The 17,050-nt window shown below is 43.5% G+C and overlaps 1 protein-coding gene and 1 long non-coding RNA gene across 4 annotated transcripts in view; one reads left to right on the top strand and one right to left on the bottom strand.

Moving 5' to 3' along the window:
* Positions 1–17,050, top strand: part of LOC127664998 (uncharacterized) — an 18,797-nt gene continuing 1,747 nt past the window's right edge. The window contains exons 1-2 of the long non-coding RNA XR_007973299.1: positions 1–201; positions 12,525–12,980. This is a non-coding gene — a long non-coding RNA (uncharacterized LOC127664998). The remainder of the gene's footprint in view (positions 202–12,524; positions 12,981–17,050) is intronic.
* Positions 9,657–17,050, bottom strand: part of Atp5f1c (ATP synthase F1 subunit gamma) — a 22,573-nt gene continuing 15,179 nt past the window's right edge. The window contains exons 4-10 of one of the 3 annotated variants that reach the window (XM_052157298.1): positions 15,752–15,956; positions 15,139–15,282; positions 14,985–15,049; positions 13,221–13,400; positions 12,772–12,868; positions 10,356–10,392; positions 9,657–9,789 (exon numbers count right to left, since the gene is read on the bottom strand). In XM_052157298.1, the coding sequence (XP_052013258.1) occupies positions 10,386–10,392; positions 12,772–12,868; positions 13,221–13,400; positions 14,985–15,049; positions 15,139–15,282; positions 15,752–15,956 (698 nt within the window). In that variant the 3' untranslated portion in view covers positions 9,657–9,789; positions 10,356–10,385. Of the gene's footprint in view, positions 9,790–10,355; positions 10,393–12,767; positions 12,869–13,220; positions 13,401–14,984; positions 15,050–15,138; positions 15,283–15,751; positions 15,957–17,050 lie in introns of those variants that run through there. The other 2 variants (XM_052157299.1, XM_052157300.1) reach the window with 2 other exon arrangements.

The raw sequence follows: 17,050 nt of genomic DNA, 5'->3' as shown, positions 1-17,050 counted from the left end.
GACGGCCGCCGGGACGAGGCATCATAAGAAGAATGCCGAGAGGGAGGAGGCGCAGGCTCCGCCCAGTGGGAGGAGAGCGATAATCTCAGGATCGACTCTAGGGCCTGGACACCGGCCGGAAGCCGAACTACCAGGCGCAGGTGGAGTCTGCGCCTCCCTGACAACAGGTGCCGGTGTCTTTCTCTCCCGGCTGATGGAAAAGTAAGAGACGAACAGCCGTGTGTTCGGCGGCAGACCAGGGATGCAATGGGTGACAGTGGAATGTTAAGGAATTAACATTAATAATGTTGATAGAGATTTAAATGTGAGTATAGGGAATTTAAGCTACTCCTCAGAACGCGGGTTCGATTCAGTTTTCCTTTACTTAAATTTTTAAAAAAGTAAAAACTAAATTAAAAGATGAAAGAGAAGATAATATTCAGAATGAAATAGTGGCCACTTGGGCGGTTTGAGTGAAATCCAAGGTGTTCACTCAGGAGGCTGAGGCAAAAGAATCCTAAGCTACAGACCAACCAGTCACCGAGAAAGACTCCGGCTCTAAAAAGCAAACAGAGCTAATAAACTCAAGTTCTTCGTTGTATCGTTCAGTGCTCTTCATAGTATGGCTGGTATTAAGGGGAGAAAAGCCTACGTGTTCAATTAGTGGGAACTGCCCTCTCGAGTAGTGAGCAAGGTAGTGCTTTAGTGACGTTTATGCTTTCTTTAAAAAATAGTTCTGGTTTGCATCTTACTAGTCACCGTATGTAATCTATCCAAGACATGACGAATGCAGTTCCCTACAGAGATCGAATACTCCGTTAAATCCTTGATTGATTTTGTCCAGAGAATGCTTGCCGCGCCTTTCCCAGAGCCTTCTTCTAGCCCTAGTTGAATTTTGCCTGACTCTTGCACGGCACCAAAAACTGTGATATGATAAATAGCTTTGGCTGAAATAATGGGATTTTATCCCCTGTGAGTCTCAATCCTGAAACAAACAAGATCCACAGATTATTAACATTTTACCACATTTACTATATGTGGATATATTTTCATTAACTTATACTCACTTTTTCCATGAACAGTTTGAAAATAAGCAGCAAACCTTAAGACACTAAAGTCTGAAGAACTTGAGCCTTTATCTTCCCAAACCAGCCGAGTTCCCTGTGTAACCATACGTATGACCATATGTCCACAACTTTGGTTTCCCAGGAAGCTAAGTGTGGGATGGAGGGAACTCTACAGCAGGTTTGTCTGGGCGCACTCCTGGGACACCAAGTGTGGGCGGGAGGGAGTGGGAGCCAGCCAGATACACTGTCAAGGACACCCTCAGCCAATTTCAGGGTGCCTGCTGAAACTCCTGGACCTTTACATTGCCAAATTCATAGGTCACTTTGTGTCGACCTTCCAGGAAGGGTGTGTGATCTTAGGCCAAAGTGCTGTTTATAGCTGAGTCAGTTCCAAGGAAGGCTGACGTCCTGAGACCTGGGGAACTCGGTAGGACCTTATAATATCCATCACAGTCCATCTATTTCCCCTCTGCTCTTTGCTTGGTGTAAATTTGAGAACAGCTCTTCTTCCAGGGGTGGTGGGGGTTCTCCTCTGAGAACATCATTGAAAAGGAAGACTGGGCCAGGCAGTGGTGGCACACGCCTTTAATCCCAGCACTTGGGAGGCAGAGGCAGGCCGATTTCTGAGTTTGAGGCCAGCCTGGTCTACAGAGTGAGTTCCAGGACAGCCAGGGCTATATAGAGAAACCCTGTCTCGAAAAAAACAAAACAAAAAAAGAAAAGAAAAAAAAAACTGGGCAGTGGTGGCACACGCCTGTAATCCCAGCACTTGGGAGGCAGAGGCAGGCGGATTTGAGTTCAAGGTCAGCCTGGTCTACAGAGTGAGTTCCAGGACAGCCAGGACTACACAGAGAAACCCTGTCTTGAGAAAAGAAAAGCAAAGGAAGACTGGGAGCGGTTCACTCTCCCTGCTGCAGGTGAGCCCCACGTCTATTTTCAGTGGCTTGCTCAGACCGCCTGTGTCAGGGAGGGCTCTTAGGCCTAGGTTTCCATGTCCTTTCTAGAAGGTGACTACTGGTCTTGTCAACTCACCCTCAAAATTGAACAAAAGCACCCAAACAGACCACCAACCTGGCAAATAGTGCCCATTACCCATTGGGATAACAGCTCCATCTTCTCCAATAATCAGGATCAGCTGCCTAGATGGACCTCTCTGCTGCTGTCTCTTGGCTGAAGTACTAAAGTAACACTGATAGCCTTGTTCATTCCTGCAGGACTTTTACTCTCTCGTCTGGTAGACGAACACCCCCACTTTGGAGATTAGACCCATAAGCCTCAAGAACTCTGGGTTGTAGGAATTGGAAAAATTATCTAAGTCAGTCCCTGGGAGTGACAGCAGGTGGAGAAACTTCTGCCTCTACTCTACGTTAGCTACCTGTTGAGAACCCAGCTCCAAAGAAAAGCCACTGAGTAAAGTATGTACCACATCCTCAGAATGTGTGCCCTATCCCCACAAAGCATTTCCTATAAGCTTGTGCTTAGCAGCGCCTAGAAAGGCCGTAGCATCAACCTGCCAGCATAACAGCTTCAGGGGGTTTTAACAGTGGATTTCAAATCCGGTGCCTTTCCCAAACCCCCGCTTGTAAAATAGGTCCTTGGGGATTGTTGCAGCATGGCATGGGACACAATTGTATTTTGGATGAGAATGCCCCGCCTATGGGGTCATATATTTGAATAATTGGTCCCCAGTTCTTAGAACTGTTCTGGAAAGATTAGGAGGTGTGGCATTGTTGGAGGAGAGATGTCACTGGGGTGGGCTTTAAGCTTTCAAAAGCCATTCTGTTCCCGGTTAGCAAGCATTCTGTCCTTCTGCCTCAAGCTCTTAGCTACTGCTGCAGTGTCCTGCCTGCCTGCCACCTTACTTCCAGCCAGTCATCGTGGATTCTAACCCTCTGTCATTGTGAATCCCCAAATCAAGTGCTTGCTTTCATAAATTGCCTTGACATGGCAATAGAAAAGTAACCGTGACACCAGTGAGTCAGAAACCATGAGCAGGAATGTCCACTCTTAGTGACACAGTGGCTGCTCTGTCTAGGGCTGAAAGGCCAGATGCTGTCACCTTGGTCTCTTTGAAAATCCTCACGGGACTCTTTCTGAGCTTCTGTAACACAATTCTGCAGCTTGGTGGCTTAATCAATAGCCTCTGTCTTACAGTCCTGCAGGCCAGCATGCTTGCATGTCCCCGAGACCGTTCTGCCTGGGTTACAGACTGCTGCCTCCTCGAGGTGAACTTTATGACCTTTGTCTCTGTGCACAGTCCTTGTTTCTCTTCCATTTCTTTCCTTTTTTTCCCTTAAGAATTATTATTTTATGCATATGAGTACACTGTCACTGTATTCAGACACACTGGAAGAGGGCATTGGATCCCATTACAGATGGTTGTGAACCATCATGTGGTTGCTAGGAATTGAACTCAGGACCCCTGGAAGAGCAGTCAGCTCTTGACTGCTGAGTCATCTCTGCAGCCCCCCCTCCCCCCTCCCCCCCATCTCTTCCATTTCTTAAAAAGAACAGCCAGTCCAGTGAACCAGTACCCATCCTTGTAATAGTTTAATATGTCCACTTTATTTTATTTTATTTTATTTTTGGTTTTTTCGAGACAGGGTTTCTCTGTATAGCCCTGGCTGTCCTGGAACTCACTCTGTAGACCAGGCTGGCCTCGAACTCAGAAATCTGCCTGCCTCTGCCTCTCAGAGTGCTGGGATTACAGGCGTGCAGCACCACCGCCCAGCTATGACCACTTTATTTTATTCATGAATTTGTGTGAGCGTGTATGTGTACATGCATGGGTGAGTGCTAGAGTACAACTTTGGGAATTAGTTCTCACCTACATTTGGATCCCAGGGAACAATCTCAAGTCTTTAGGTTTGGCTGTAAATGCCTTTATCAACTTTAGCAATGAGCCACATTGCTAGCTCAACATTACTTGTTTAAAGGCCTTATCTCAGCCAGGTGTGCATGCCTTTAATCTCAACACCGGGGAGGCAGAGGCAGGTGGATCAGTGAGATCACAGCCAGTGAGACCCTAACTCCAAACAAGCAACAATGAAAAACCTAAACCAAAAGGCTCTAACTCCAAATCCAGTCATATTCTGAGATGTACCTGAGGGTGGGATTTCACAATCATATTAGAGGAAACAAGGCTTGCTCACTTCACATACACACACACACACACACACACACACACACACACACACAACAATGACATCATGGTACTGTCCCATTCCACTGTTGTCTTGCTTTGCTTCTTTGGCCATTCTTCCATAGAAGCTAGCCTCCCTTCTGGGGAACTTGTTTGTACCCTGTCAGCCCTGATCATGAATTCTGGGTGTACAGTCTTACTGATAGTGGAAGGGGAAAAGTCTTTGAGACAGATTCTGTGTAGTCTTGGCTGTCCTGGTATTCACTACAAACCAAACCAGCCTCGAACTCACAGTGGTCTCCCTCTCTGTGTCGCCATGCCACCATGACCTACCTAGTTTGCAAACTTTTGGCTTGGTCGTTTTATCCTACCTAGCTTGTGTTCCTTGCTATCCCACTTCCAGACCTTCATCTCTGTTCTAGCCAACAGCATGGTAGGTATTTCTCCAGGGGTGTATGATTCGGGACCACACATAACCATGGCCTTACTCAGAATCCCAGGGTTTTGCATTGTTGCTTACCCTTTAAAGCTTATGCTAAGTTCCACTACCCATCTCAGGTGCCTCTAATACTAGAGTCTGCTACAGGGCCTGGCCCTTAATAGATGCCTGACCTTATACTGCCCTTCCCTACATCTGGTCCTTAACTCACACCTGGGAGCCTTTATGCCATCAGTGTGTAGTTCAGAGAGAATTCCTAAGTGTGACACATTCTGCTTCCAGAAGCTATGTAGGTCACCTCGCACGGTGCGTCCTTCCTCATACTGGCGGGTGCAGGATGCGATGCTCTAATTCCTGTGACTTTGTGATGTACTCCAGTGAGTTGGGCCATACGATCTGAAAATCTCAACTTATATGGCAAACCCTGGAGTCTTTTGGACTTCCTCCATCTCTTCCTTTCCCTCCTCCCCTTTCACTGTATGTAGCCTTGGAGACTAGCAGAAACTCTTGGTCTCAACTCACAAAGTCATCACCAAATAAGACCTTTTACAACTTATCTTCCCATAAAACGGGGCAGTCTACAACTCCTAATATACTAAATTGAATTCCTTTTTCCCCCCTTGAGACAATCTCACAGTATAGCCCTGGCTGGCCTGGAACTTGCTATGTAGACTTGTGTTGAACTTAAGGAGATCCTCCTGCCACTGCCCCTAAGAGTGCTGGGACCTGGTTGAATTCTATACTTTGGGTGAGTTTTAAGGCAAATGACTTGTATCTCAGTAAAGCTATTTTCAAACACTAAGTTTAGAGGCATGATCTCTCTCTTATGTGTGTGGTACTGGGATTGAACCTTTGATGTTCTACTTGCTAGATACCAAGCTACAAAGTCAGGGCATTAGCACATGATGTGAAGGGCAATGGAACTGAAATGTCTGTAGACAAGTTACTAGGGTACAGAGGCAAAGACTTCTGAGCCCAGTCCCCATCACTTTCTCTTGATGAAAAGAGCAGAGGGTGTTTTGGCAAGGCTGGGTCAAGAGGATTAAGAGGCCCAGCCCAGCCCATATCGGAAGTCCAACATTAGCCTCCTTTAGAGTAAGACTGTTTCAGAATAAGAAAGCCAGCTGGAGAAATGTCTCATTGACTTTTCTTGCAAAGGATCCTGGTTCAAGTCCCAGTACCTACTTGCTCACAGCAATTCATAACTCTCCTCATTCTACCAGAACTTCGGCAAAAGACAGTTTCACAAGGATCAAGAGCTAGAGAGAGAATATGAGAAAAATATCTACAATTCTGAAGCCGGAGCCTTGCCCCTTTGCAGTAACTCCTCTCCAGTCCTAGGAAACAAGTTTGTTTCCTGAGAGAACATCAGATTGTGGGCCATGAGAGTTTTGCTTGTGCAGGTGCTGGCCAGAGTTAAGGTACTGTGGTTGAAATGCTTTAGGTCTATCTATCCTTCACCCACTTTGATGCTAACTCCAAAGCCTTTACTCTCCAAGAAGTTGGCAAGAATCTGCTAAGATTTGAAGATACTGAGATAGGTACAATCCAACTAGCTCATGAAGTGAAGCTCATGGCCACCAATATATTCACAAGTATTTACATTTTTTAATGATTTATTTACATATGTGGAGTTTTTTGTTTGTCTGTCTATATGTCTATATACCAAAAGAGTGCATTGGACCCCACAGGACTACAGTTGCAGATGGCTGTGAGCCACAATCTAGGTCTTGGGGAATTGAACTCAGGACCTCTGGAAGAGCAGCCCGTGCTCTTAACCGCTGAGCCATCCCTTTAATCCCAAGTATAGATAATGAGCCTGCAGTAGACACACCAGGAATTTCCAGTCCTCTGGAACAAGAATTGGCAGTTAAAATGAGGTCAAGTTACTAAGCATGCTTTCATATGCATACGTATATAGACATATATGTACATAATTTTTTAAAGACTTTGTAAAGCAAAAATGAATGTGTAGCAGAGACCTTATGTGGCCCAGAGGCCTAAGGTATTTACCATATGGCCCTTTATCAAAGTTGTCAAGCCTTTGGAACATGAGAACTAAGCACTATGCAGAGAAACATTGATAAATAAAATTTAAAATTATGTTTTAAATAATTACAAGAATACTTAGGAAAGAAATGCAATGGAAGATTTACCAGAAGAAACTGAAAAACATACAAAGAAAGGAGAGAGTTGCAAATCAATGTAAAATTGGGTTCTAGAGAGTGAGGCAGTAGGAAGGACTCCATCAGTGGCATGAGGGTGGGATGGGAACCTGTCTTGTCCTAGGTCTTTTCCTCACTCAGTCACCTCAGCTGAACCAGTGTTCAGTGCAGTGCACACAAAAGGGGCCACACCAAGACCATCATTCAGAATTGTCAGGACAGAAACTTACATGTTTTCAGGGAGCCTTAGGAGTGTGGCTCAGCATTGCTTACTGTGTGAGACTGTGTGCGCTATACACAACATAGAACTTTCAGAAGGAAAATGTCACGAATGAATAGCGTCAATACTTAAGTCATTTGGTGGCCCAGCAGACAAAATTAAGGAAACCACTTTCTAGTCATACCCACATACACACAGGGAAACTGGTGTGTGCCACGAACAATGACAAGAAAGTGAGGTCCTGTTCAGAAAGGCCCAGGAATGGAGCTCCAGGATGCTAGAAGTGTTCCACAGAGCATGTACAGAAATCGTTGATCCCACAGCTACTGAGATAGGATTCCAAGGATGCTCCTGGCCCCATTGCTTGTTTCTGCCCCTAGGCATTCTGCCAAAGGTCCGCCTGACCCCCCCTCTCCCCCCCCCCAGACAGGGTCCCTCTGTGTAGCCCTGGCTGTCCTGGAACTCACTTTGTAAACCAGGCTGGCCTTGAACTCAGAAATCCACCTGCCTCTGCCTCCCAAGTGCTGGGATTAAAGGACTGTGCCACCACTGCCCGGCAATAGAGGTTATTCTTAATGTTGAGTATGTCAACTCCCTGCTTTTCCTCCTCTAAGTCATCTGGGATGCACAGGTTGCCAGCCCTCACAGCACTCCACTGTCCTGGAAATGGAAGGTGAGCTGATTGTCAAGCCATGTCCTGAAGAGATAGAAGCCTGAGAAAACTCAGGGGTCTGAGGCCAGCAAAGACAGGATTCTTTCCTGATAACCACTGACCCATTCACAAGGGGCTCTTCTAATAAAAGTAGCCAGAAATAACTACACTTTCTTCTCAAGAAAGTACTAATCTCTTTACCAGTTTCTTTACTGATCAGTTTTCATTGATAATATAGCTGTTGGGAAAACAAACTATTTGAAGAACTTAGAGCTTATGAACTCATTTCTTAGTATTTTTGGTTAAGAGCAATGCATGGGTTTTATATGCCTTTTAAGAATCCCTATATTAATTACTGTCATAAGAAACATTCAGTGCAGTTTGCTTTAGTGTGCTGAGGTTTCCACACAGGGATCACTGTATCTTGCTCTTGTTCTCTGTCCCAGTGCTCTATCCCCACAGAAGCTCCCGCTCTCATCACAAACACAGCGTCTTTCCATCACTCTGAGTCCTCCCTGGGACAGCCTCCTCCCAGAGTCCCTCTTCTCCTTTCATGCCATCCTATGTATGAGTGTATATTTGACACTAAAACTGGAATCATGGGAGATGGGAAGATATACTGCCTTTCTGAGCTTAATTCATTTATGATTCCAATTCTACTGTGCTATATATCAGTTGGTGGACATGTAGGTTGGATCTGTATCTTGGCAACTGTCAATAGTGCAGCATTAAAAACACAGATATGGGGGGGGGGGGGGGCTGGAGAGATGGCTTAGCAGTTAAGAGCTCTTCCAGCAGTCCTAAATTCAATTCCCGGCAACCACATGGTGGCTCATACTTCTGTAATGGGATCTGATGCCGCCTTCTGGTGTGTCTGAAGACAGAGACAGTGCACTCATACTGAGAATATCTAAATCTATAAAACAAAACAAAAAACCCCAAAAAACTATAGGTATGCAAATATCCTTAGGGTATGCTGACAGATTTCTTCCGATATACAACCAAGGGTGGTGGCATACAGCGAGATCATGAGGTAGTTTTGGTTTTTCTTGTTCTGAGGAACCTTTACACTTTAAACCAACAAAATCCCCAAGCATCCATCCCTGTTGGTATGGTTAACATACTACATGGAATCACTTTACACATCCCAATTTTATGAGACAAGAACACTGATTCTCTAGGAGGCCCGACTAGAGATCAGATCCGTCAAGATGGAGTCACTGGGAAACAAACTTGGGTTCCCTGGAAGAACAGAAAGTATGTTCTTTTTTTTTTTGGGGGGGGGGGGGGTTGGTTTTTTTGGATTTGTTTTTTTGGAGACAGGGTTTCTCTGTGTAGCCCTGGCTGTCTTGGAACTCACTCTGTAGACCAGGCTGGCCTCGAACTCAGAAATCCGCCTGCCTCTGCCTCCCAGAGTGCTGGGATTACAGGTGTGTACCACCACCGCCCGGCTTAGAAAGTATGTTCTTAACTAAGCTATCTCCCCAGCCCTTCAAATCTTAATGGTCATCTATGTGAAACATACCTTCTCAATGCATACAAAATATTATTTAAAAATTATTGCTGGGCGGTGGTGGCACATCCCAGCACTCTGGGAGGCAGAGGCAGGCGGATTTATGAGTTCGAGACCAGCCTGGTCTACAGAGTGAGTTCCAGGATAGCCAGGGCAATACAGAGAAACCCTGTCTCGGAAAAAACCAAATCCAGAAAACAAAACAAATTATTGAAACTATCTATGTGCATTCTTGTGAGGAGTAGTAAGCTGCCCAGGGTAGTCAGTGTTTTCCAGCAGTCTTCAAGACTGCCTGGGAAACTGGCCTGTAGGCAGGCCTGCCTTGGACCCAGAGCTCTAAACCCTTAAAAGTTGGCAGAAAACTCAATCAGACCTGAAATGACCTTCTGCTGAAGAGCTTTAAACAGTACAATGTTACTATTCTCAACTGCTTAACATTATCTCCTTCTGAAAACCATAATTATTAATAATGAGACTGATTTTCACATTGTGAGTTGTTTATTGTAAGATAATTTACAAACATCCTGCTGTCTTTGTAACTCAGTGGACAAAGTTTCTTCTGACAAAGACAGCAATCAGTTAAAATCAGCTTGCTGTGATTTTCTTCTTTACCTGAAAAACAGTATAGAAGAACGGAGTCAAACAGGTGGAACTGAGGACACACTCTTAAATGGGGCAGAGACGTGCGGCTCTCCGATTCTGTCTGGGCTCTCTGGGATTTGTGAGGGTGAACTAGTTTCATGAGAATACTGTCCCTCCTCATTCCCACTCACAAGGAAATGACTGTTTCTCCAGAGGCTACAGAAACAGCAGAGCGAAGAGAGACTCTCCTGTGAGCCAGCACCACAGGCTTGAGAACCCCTGCACTCACTGACCACACTCAGGACTCCACAGTGATTCAAGGTCTCTATGCCTAAATGTATTTCCTTATATCTACACCCTCTAGAACACAAAGGCTCACGAGCAGCTCCCACATTCAACTCTCTGCCCATATCTGGTACTGCCCAAACACACCCACAAGTTGCTGCACTATATATAAATCAGCCCGCACAGCTAGCCTGTCTTAGGGAAGCAATTTCATTACTGCAAACTCGTAACACCAACTAGTAACTGCTAACTTTGGTGATACTTGGCTAGGCTTTGCTGAAGACTTAGGGGAAGAAAGTGTTGAACTTTACCTCTTGTCTGAGGATGCAACTTGATTTTCATCAATCCCTGGTTATTATATTAGGAAACACAAGAGCACAAAACAAGCAGGTTAGGAAGCAATCCACACTAGTTAACTACAGGCCATGTCTGTGCATGTTACCTGAGCATACAATGCAAACAGTTACAGTCTTTAACAACCACTCAGTATGAAATGCCACAGACTGCAATGTAGTTAGAGGCAATAAAAAATTATCATACAGATAGGCAAGACAACATGTAATAATTTTATATCTGTAAAAAATAACATATAATTGAAAAGATTAAACTGACAATATAAATATAATTTGTTTGTTCTTTTCTTTAACACGAAAAGCAGTGTTTGTATTAAACTCTGAACGACAATCCCTGGTAGGTTACAGAGCATGCAAACCCATTAATAAAAGTGAACCACTGTTGAGACTGCACAATCAACTTTTAAAATAGGAACTTACATTATCCAGAAAGTAAAAACATATTTCCAGTAAGATTACTTTTTATAAAGTCTCGGTATAAGGTCTCAATGCCCCCTTCTCATTTTTCTTAATTTTGCTAAGTAAAGTTTCTCACATCCCTAAGCAAGAAAAAAGGCCCAGTCCTAAGCAACAGAATTTAGATCATCACAGTTCATACCCAGTTTCTCCCATTTCAGAAGCAAAGAGAACTCAGTGTTCGCTGGTTCTCATAGTGCTCTCAGATTCTGAGAAGTCAGCTCTTTGCCCCAAGCCATGTTAAGTCACACTTAACATTCAAAGATGTGCCAGCCCTAAGTCATAATGACATAACCCTAGCATTAGTCTCATGTCTCAGGAGACAAAGTCCCAGGAGCCAAACAGAGCACCTTGTCCATGTTTAGAACCCAGACATCAAGGTGCCGTGATGCTAATATGGCAGTGATGGCCAGGCTGGGAGACAGCAGTCCTAACAAAGCTATGTTCAGAAAGCAAGACTTTAGGACCAGGATGCGCACCCAGAACAGCAAGGCTCTAACTTTTATCATATTCCATTGACTCAATCAGTTTTAGACTCCGCCCCCTCCAAGGCTTAAGGACAGAGACCAATACAAAATCAATTCCTGATAAAATGGTGTAAGTGCTAAGACAAAGTGAAGTCAGATGTTAAAAGATACCTTACTTAAAGAATAAACGTTAGGAAGAAAAGATTCCTCTACCCCAATCAAGGAAGATGCAGAACTGTCAGATGAAGAATGAACAGAGCGATCAGGGAAGAACTGAAGCCCAGGCAAAACCCTACACCTCTTAGACATGAGCAACAGGATGATGTGTTTAAAGACCTGGAAAGGCCAAGGTAGCCAACGTCCAAGCAGGTAACTGTACAATACATGAGAAAGACTGCTGATGACCAGAAAGTAATGACCACATACAACAAAGTAGACTTTTTGGAGGTTGCTTCTGTAAAAAGCCAGCAAGGAAGCATCTTAGGCTTTGGGGGCTCTACACTGTCTTTTTTATAACCCTTTACAATATGGCCCCGGACCATAGTTTCTTAGTAATCTCCATAATTCTGTATTGTCTTCTTGGTCTCCTCCTAACAGACAGTAAATTCTCTGAAAACAAATACTGCCTCCACTACATCTTGAGGGTCTGGCATCTACAAATTACATTTATTGCCAGGCTGGCCTCAATGCCAGCTACTGAGGAGATAGAGGGACGCTTGAGCCTGTGAGTTTGGGAACAGCTTAAGCAACACAGCAAACTCCCATCCCCAGCAAACCCTTTACATTTAGAAAATCGGATGCAAAAAGGGAAGATTAAAGGGGGATCTAGAAGGCAGCACTCAGAGGACTCAGCGAGCAGTCCAGGAGAGAGAAGGGCAGCCTTAGCAACCAAGGCTTTACTCCAGGGTTCCTGTCAGTACAGCCTTCCGCCTGGCAGGCTGGACATGCATGACGGACAGTCACTTTAATCTTTCAACAATCCAGAAATTTTCTGGAGGAAAACAGTATGCTATTTTATCATACCAATGAAGAATATTTAATAATTTAAAATTCTCATCATTCAGTAATTAACAGAATCATATAAAATCAAACCTAAAACTAGCCTTATAACTGAGAAAGTTTGGCTTATAAATGCTATTGAGTTCCAAAAACAGACTTTCCAAAGGCTACTGAATTATTCACAGCTTTCTTCCTAATTCCTTAGGAAGGTCAACTGCACACAAGGGTCTCTCTCAAGATGGAAAATTAGACTTGAATATTTCAGTTCACACAAGAAGAATGAAGCAGAGATGCCCTTTCTACCAGGATTTGATGGAAGGACACCAGATGCTGCAACAAGCCTTTTCAGTTGTAACAGAACAGAAAAAGTCAAGCAAGCAGAGGCTCACTGACCCCATCCCATGCAGAGAGAACACAACCTTCTGGAGGCACCAGTGACAACAGTTACTCACAGAGCAGCAGCCCCAGAGATGATCTCAATCAGCTCCTTTGTGATGACAGCCTGGCGAGTGCGGTTGAAAGTCAGCGTCAGTTTGTCAATCATATCAGCTGCACACAAAGAAAATAAAGTTTTGAAAAGAGTAATTTCTACTTAATTAAAGCAATTAAGAGTTGAAGTAAATTCTGCTGCAATTTGGATCCCCAATGGCCTCTCGGGTCGGTAAGAATTTTATCAAGTTATTTTCACATTTTCCACAAGCTACTTTTATGGTGCTTGCAAATCCTCTATCAAGTAAGATGAAGACTCAACAAAACAAAATATTCTTTTAACATTTTTGGCACTACTCTGAGCAACGCTCAGGCACACACACAGGCACAGACTCTCCCTCTTCTTCTCCCTCTCATTCCTGGAGCTCTGTCTAATCCCTTGCTTCTAGGTGTGCCTCTTGCGTGGGCTTACAAGCGTTCTTGCTGGCGTTGTCCATGGCTGTCATCCTGGCACTCTGCTCACTGGTGGTGGACTCCTTCAGGGAGTAGTAGATGAGGTTGGCCAGATTGTATTCCTGGTAATTCTGTAGCACATCAGTATCAATGTCATCATAAACGCTCATGGTCTCTGTTAAAACAAGCCAAGAGTTTCCTTGAAAAATATAGATGAAAACCTGTTCATTAAAAATAGCCTATGAATAAGAATTTCTATAATTATAGAAATCATCAAGTTAAATGATTTTGTTCTAACAATAATTCCATTTCCATAATATATTATCAGCAAAATATGTCAACAGGTATTTAGCTTTTCCCTCAGAGATAACTTTAATATTAAAAAGTTGGCATTTAAAATAAGCACTAAATTTCAAAGTTAGGAGGTTGGGAATTTAGCTCAATGAGGAGTGTTTGCCTAGCAAATGCAAGGCCCTGGGTTCAATCCTCAGCTACAGGGGTAGAGTGTGGAGGTCCAAGTTTCATGGTTATAAAGCCCTCTGAATAACAGCTAGCCAAATGTTTATCACGTATATATGAGTCAATAATTTTTTAATTAAAAAAGACTGAATCTAATAGTGTTATACAAATTCACCTTAATCATTAGTTATTAAAGAAATATGAATGTCAGTCTGACAGACATGAGGACTGAAAATGACATGAGCTAGAAACTGACATGAGTTTTGGATTCAGTGTAGATACTTGCCAGACATTTCAAATTCATTCACAAACTGCTGAAATAGTACTATGCTGCACCAATCTCAGGCGGTATAAACTCCTATTTTATGTATTATTGGAAAAAAAATACAAACCCAAAATACCCTAAAACCAAAATTTCACTGTAATGGTTTTTATATGTGTGGGCCAGGGAGTGGCACTATTAGGAGGTGTGGCCCTGTTGGAGTAGTTGTGTCACTGTGGGCGTGGGCTAAGACCCTCATTCTAGCTGCTTGGAACTGAGTATTCTTCTAGCAGCCTTCAAAAGAAGAACTCTACAGATGAAATATAATACACATGAGGAAAATACTTTGTATGTTGTTAATGAGCAAAGATGACTGTCCAATAAGATGACAGCGTTCAGTGGGCCATAAAAATGAGTTATCGTGAGCATTTTAAGTCTCTATCTTTTCAACATGTGATTGCACAGCAGCTGTTTGCAAACAGCATCAAGCCAAGTTTCCGCAAGGCTTTTCGGTCACTGAAAACCGGAGCGTGCTTAATGACATTGCTCAATAAATTGCAGATCCGAGCTGGGTTGTCGCTGCCTGATTAAGGTGTCATGGAAAGCACAGCCAGTGCTGTGCCTCTCTTTTCTTTTTTTAAGATTTATTTTTGTTATTTTTGTCTTATGTGTTATGAGTATTTTGCATTCATGTCTGGATGTGTCCTATGTGTGTACTAATGACCACTGAGTCAGAGGGGGTTAGAAGTGGGATGAAGGGCAGCTGTGAGCTGACATATACGGGCTAGGAACCAACCCCACATCCTTTGTAAGAGCAGGCGCCCTTAACCACTGAGACAGCATCCTAATCACTGTCTGGTGCATCTGAAAAACAGCACAATCCAGGGGAGGCAGTGTATACTTAGCATCCTAGCTACTTGGGAAGCTGAGTCAGGAAGATGAAAATTTAAGACCAGCCTGGGCTACAGATCAACTCCACTTGACAGCAACCTGATAAACACCAGCTTCCCTCAATGTACAGCGATCTCCTGACACTACATCTGCTGTGTGAAAGTGACTTACCAGCACTGGCGATGGTATTGAGAGAGAAGATGGGCTTCTCTTCTGTCTTGTAGGAGATAACAGACCTGAAATGACAGATGCACAAGTGAATAGCAAAATAATTTCCAAACTAAGCAGACATTCACAAAGAGTTCAGAATTCTAAATGTTCTTACTTGAATTGATTAAAAATGATAGAGCCTTCATCAAATTCAAATCCAGAATTTAACAACTCAAGGGCAATGACTGATGCATCTCCAAAAGTAGGGGGCTTCCGTCCCACATCTTTGAATGACACCAAAAACTGATCAGCGTGAGTCCTGCAGATCACATAAAATAGGTTAATGAGATGTTGTAAGAAAATAGCAAAAGAAAAAAGTTATCATAGGCCAGGTTTCTATAGGGCTGTGGGTGGTGGGCTGCCTTGACTTAAGTTGTTCCACACATCATGACTATTCCTTTAAAGGCTCCTGCTACAAACTAAGAACTACAAGTCAGGCTGTCTATCTTATATTCCTTCTGTTCAATCTTAATGGACTAATGTTCCTTTCTATATTTCTAGGCTATGACAACCCTGAGGATTCCTTCTTTAGCTTACTGCCGATAGTTCTGGTAATCATTGTATTCCACTGTTGGTAGCAAAGACGTGTACACAAATGTACACTCACAATGTAAAAAGCAACACAGAGAATATATATACCCTCCAATAGATCATGAAAACCTTTTCTCTATCAGAGTCTTCCACTCACTCATCCCCATTCGTCTGCACATGGAACATGTCTCATTTACCTATAAAGAATGCCCTTGATTTTTTCACCAACTCCAACAATCATAACTTCTTTCCCAGCTTCTCTGAGGGCAGCCACTTCATTCTTCATCTGTTTGGCCACTGAGGAATGAATAGCACCGCAGAGCCCTCTATCTGAGGACACGCCAATGATGAGGTGCTTCTTCTTGTCCTCAGGCCCCTTGATATCGGCCTTCTCATACAGAGCTGGAGAACAAATGACAAGGGTACTGACATGAAATTTATAGTAAACGTAGGAGTGGCCGTCTCTAATTTAAAAGGAATGAGTTCATTTCCATTTTGCATGTCTCTTGGGTGGCTCCTGGTGAGTATGATGGGGCATTTGTGTGTTTATTCCATTACAACCAGGAAGAACACTATGAAGGGTCCAAAGGATCAATTGGGGGCCAGCTTTTCTGATATTGACTAAAATGCCTAGATACAACCAAAAGGTAACTCAGGTTTCTACCCAATATAAATCCCAGCACACAGCTAAAGAAATAAGCAAGTATTAACCGAGCCATTCATGTAATCCGTGTATCACTGAGCTCCTGTGTTATAAAAATGGTTGATATCAAGTTGTGGGTGTGAATTTATTTTTGCCATTACTTTACCAACTTTCCTGGTCTGGTTTTCCAAGAGGTAGAGGCAAAGAAGGAAATTCAGTCAGATTACAGAAACATGGACCTTACAAAAGGAATTACCTGTGACAGAAAACAAGAAGTTGAGGGACTGAAGAGCCATCAGACCCGGGGTGGCTTTCAATAGCTGGCTCTGCCAGGACGCCACATCTTCACGGCCACCACATGCACTCGCCTTACGGAAACCACTTCTGTTTTCATTACAGAGCAGGAATCTCACATTTTTATGCCTATATGTCCCCTCCCCAAGCTGAATGAACATGAAACTACAACATTTAGGGAGTGTGGACAACACATACAGCTCTTTTAGATTTTATTTTATTGGCACAGTATAAACAACTGCCCCAATGTTGAGATATTTTAATGTCCATTTACTGTCTGGCAGTAGGACTCTTCAGCTTAAATACTCCAGAAGCTGCCAGGAGCTTCTGCCCTGATTGCTCCAATACAGAAACCTGCCAGTTCTCTCAGGCAGTGGTTAGAGACATGGAGGAAGGATTCCTTATTAGCAAGAAAGGTAACCAATTAAATGACTCCCTTTTCAGACAAATAAGCTAGAGATTTGAAAAGAACATTCTTTCTGAACATTAACTTAGTTTCAATTTCTGATTGAGCAAACTAGGAAAGAAGTGTTCAAACTGTAGGCAGCCAAAGGTGTGG

Source organism: Apodemus sylvaticus, chromosome 14 (genome assembly GCF_947179515.1).
Source record: "Apodemus sylvaticus chromosome 14, mApoSyl1.1, whole genome shotgun sequence".
In the NCBI taxonomy this organism is placed as follows: domain Eukaryota; kingdom Metazoa; phylum Chordata; class Mammalia; order Rodentia; family Muridae; genus Apodemus; species Apodemus sylvaticus.
Note: the sequence above shows the minus strand (reverse complement) of the source record. Positions and strands in the feature narration are given on the sequence as shown.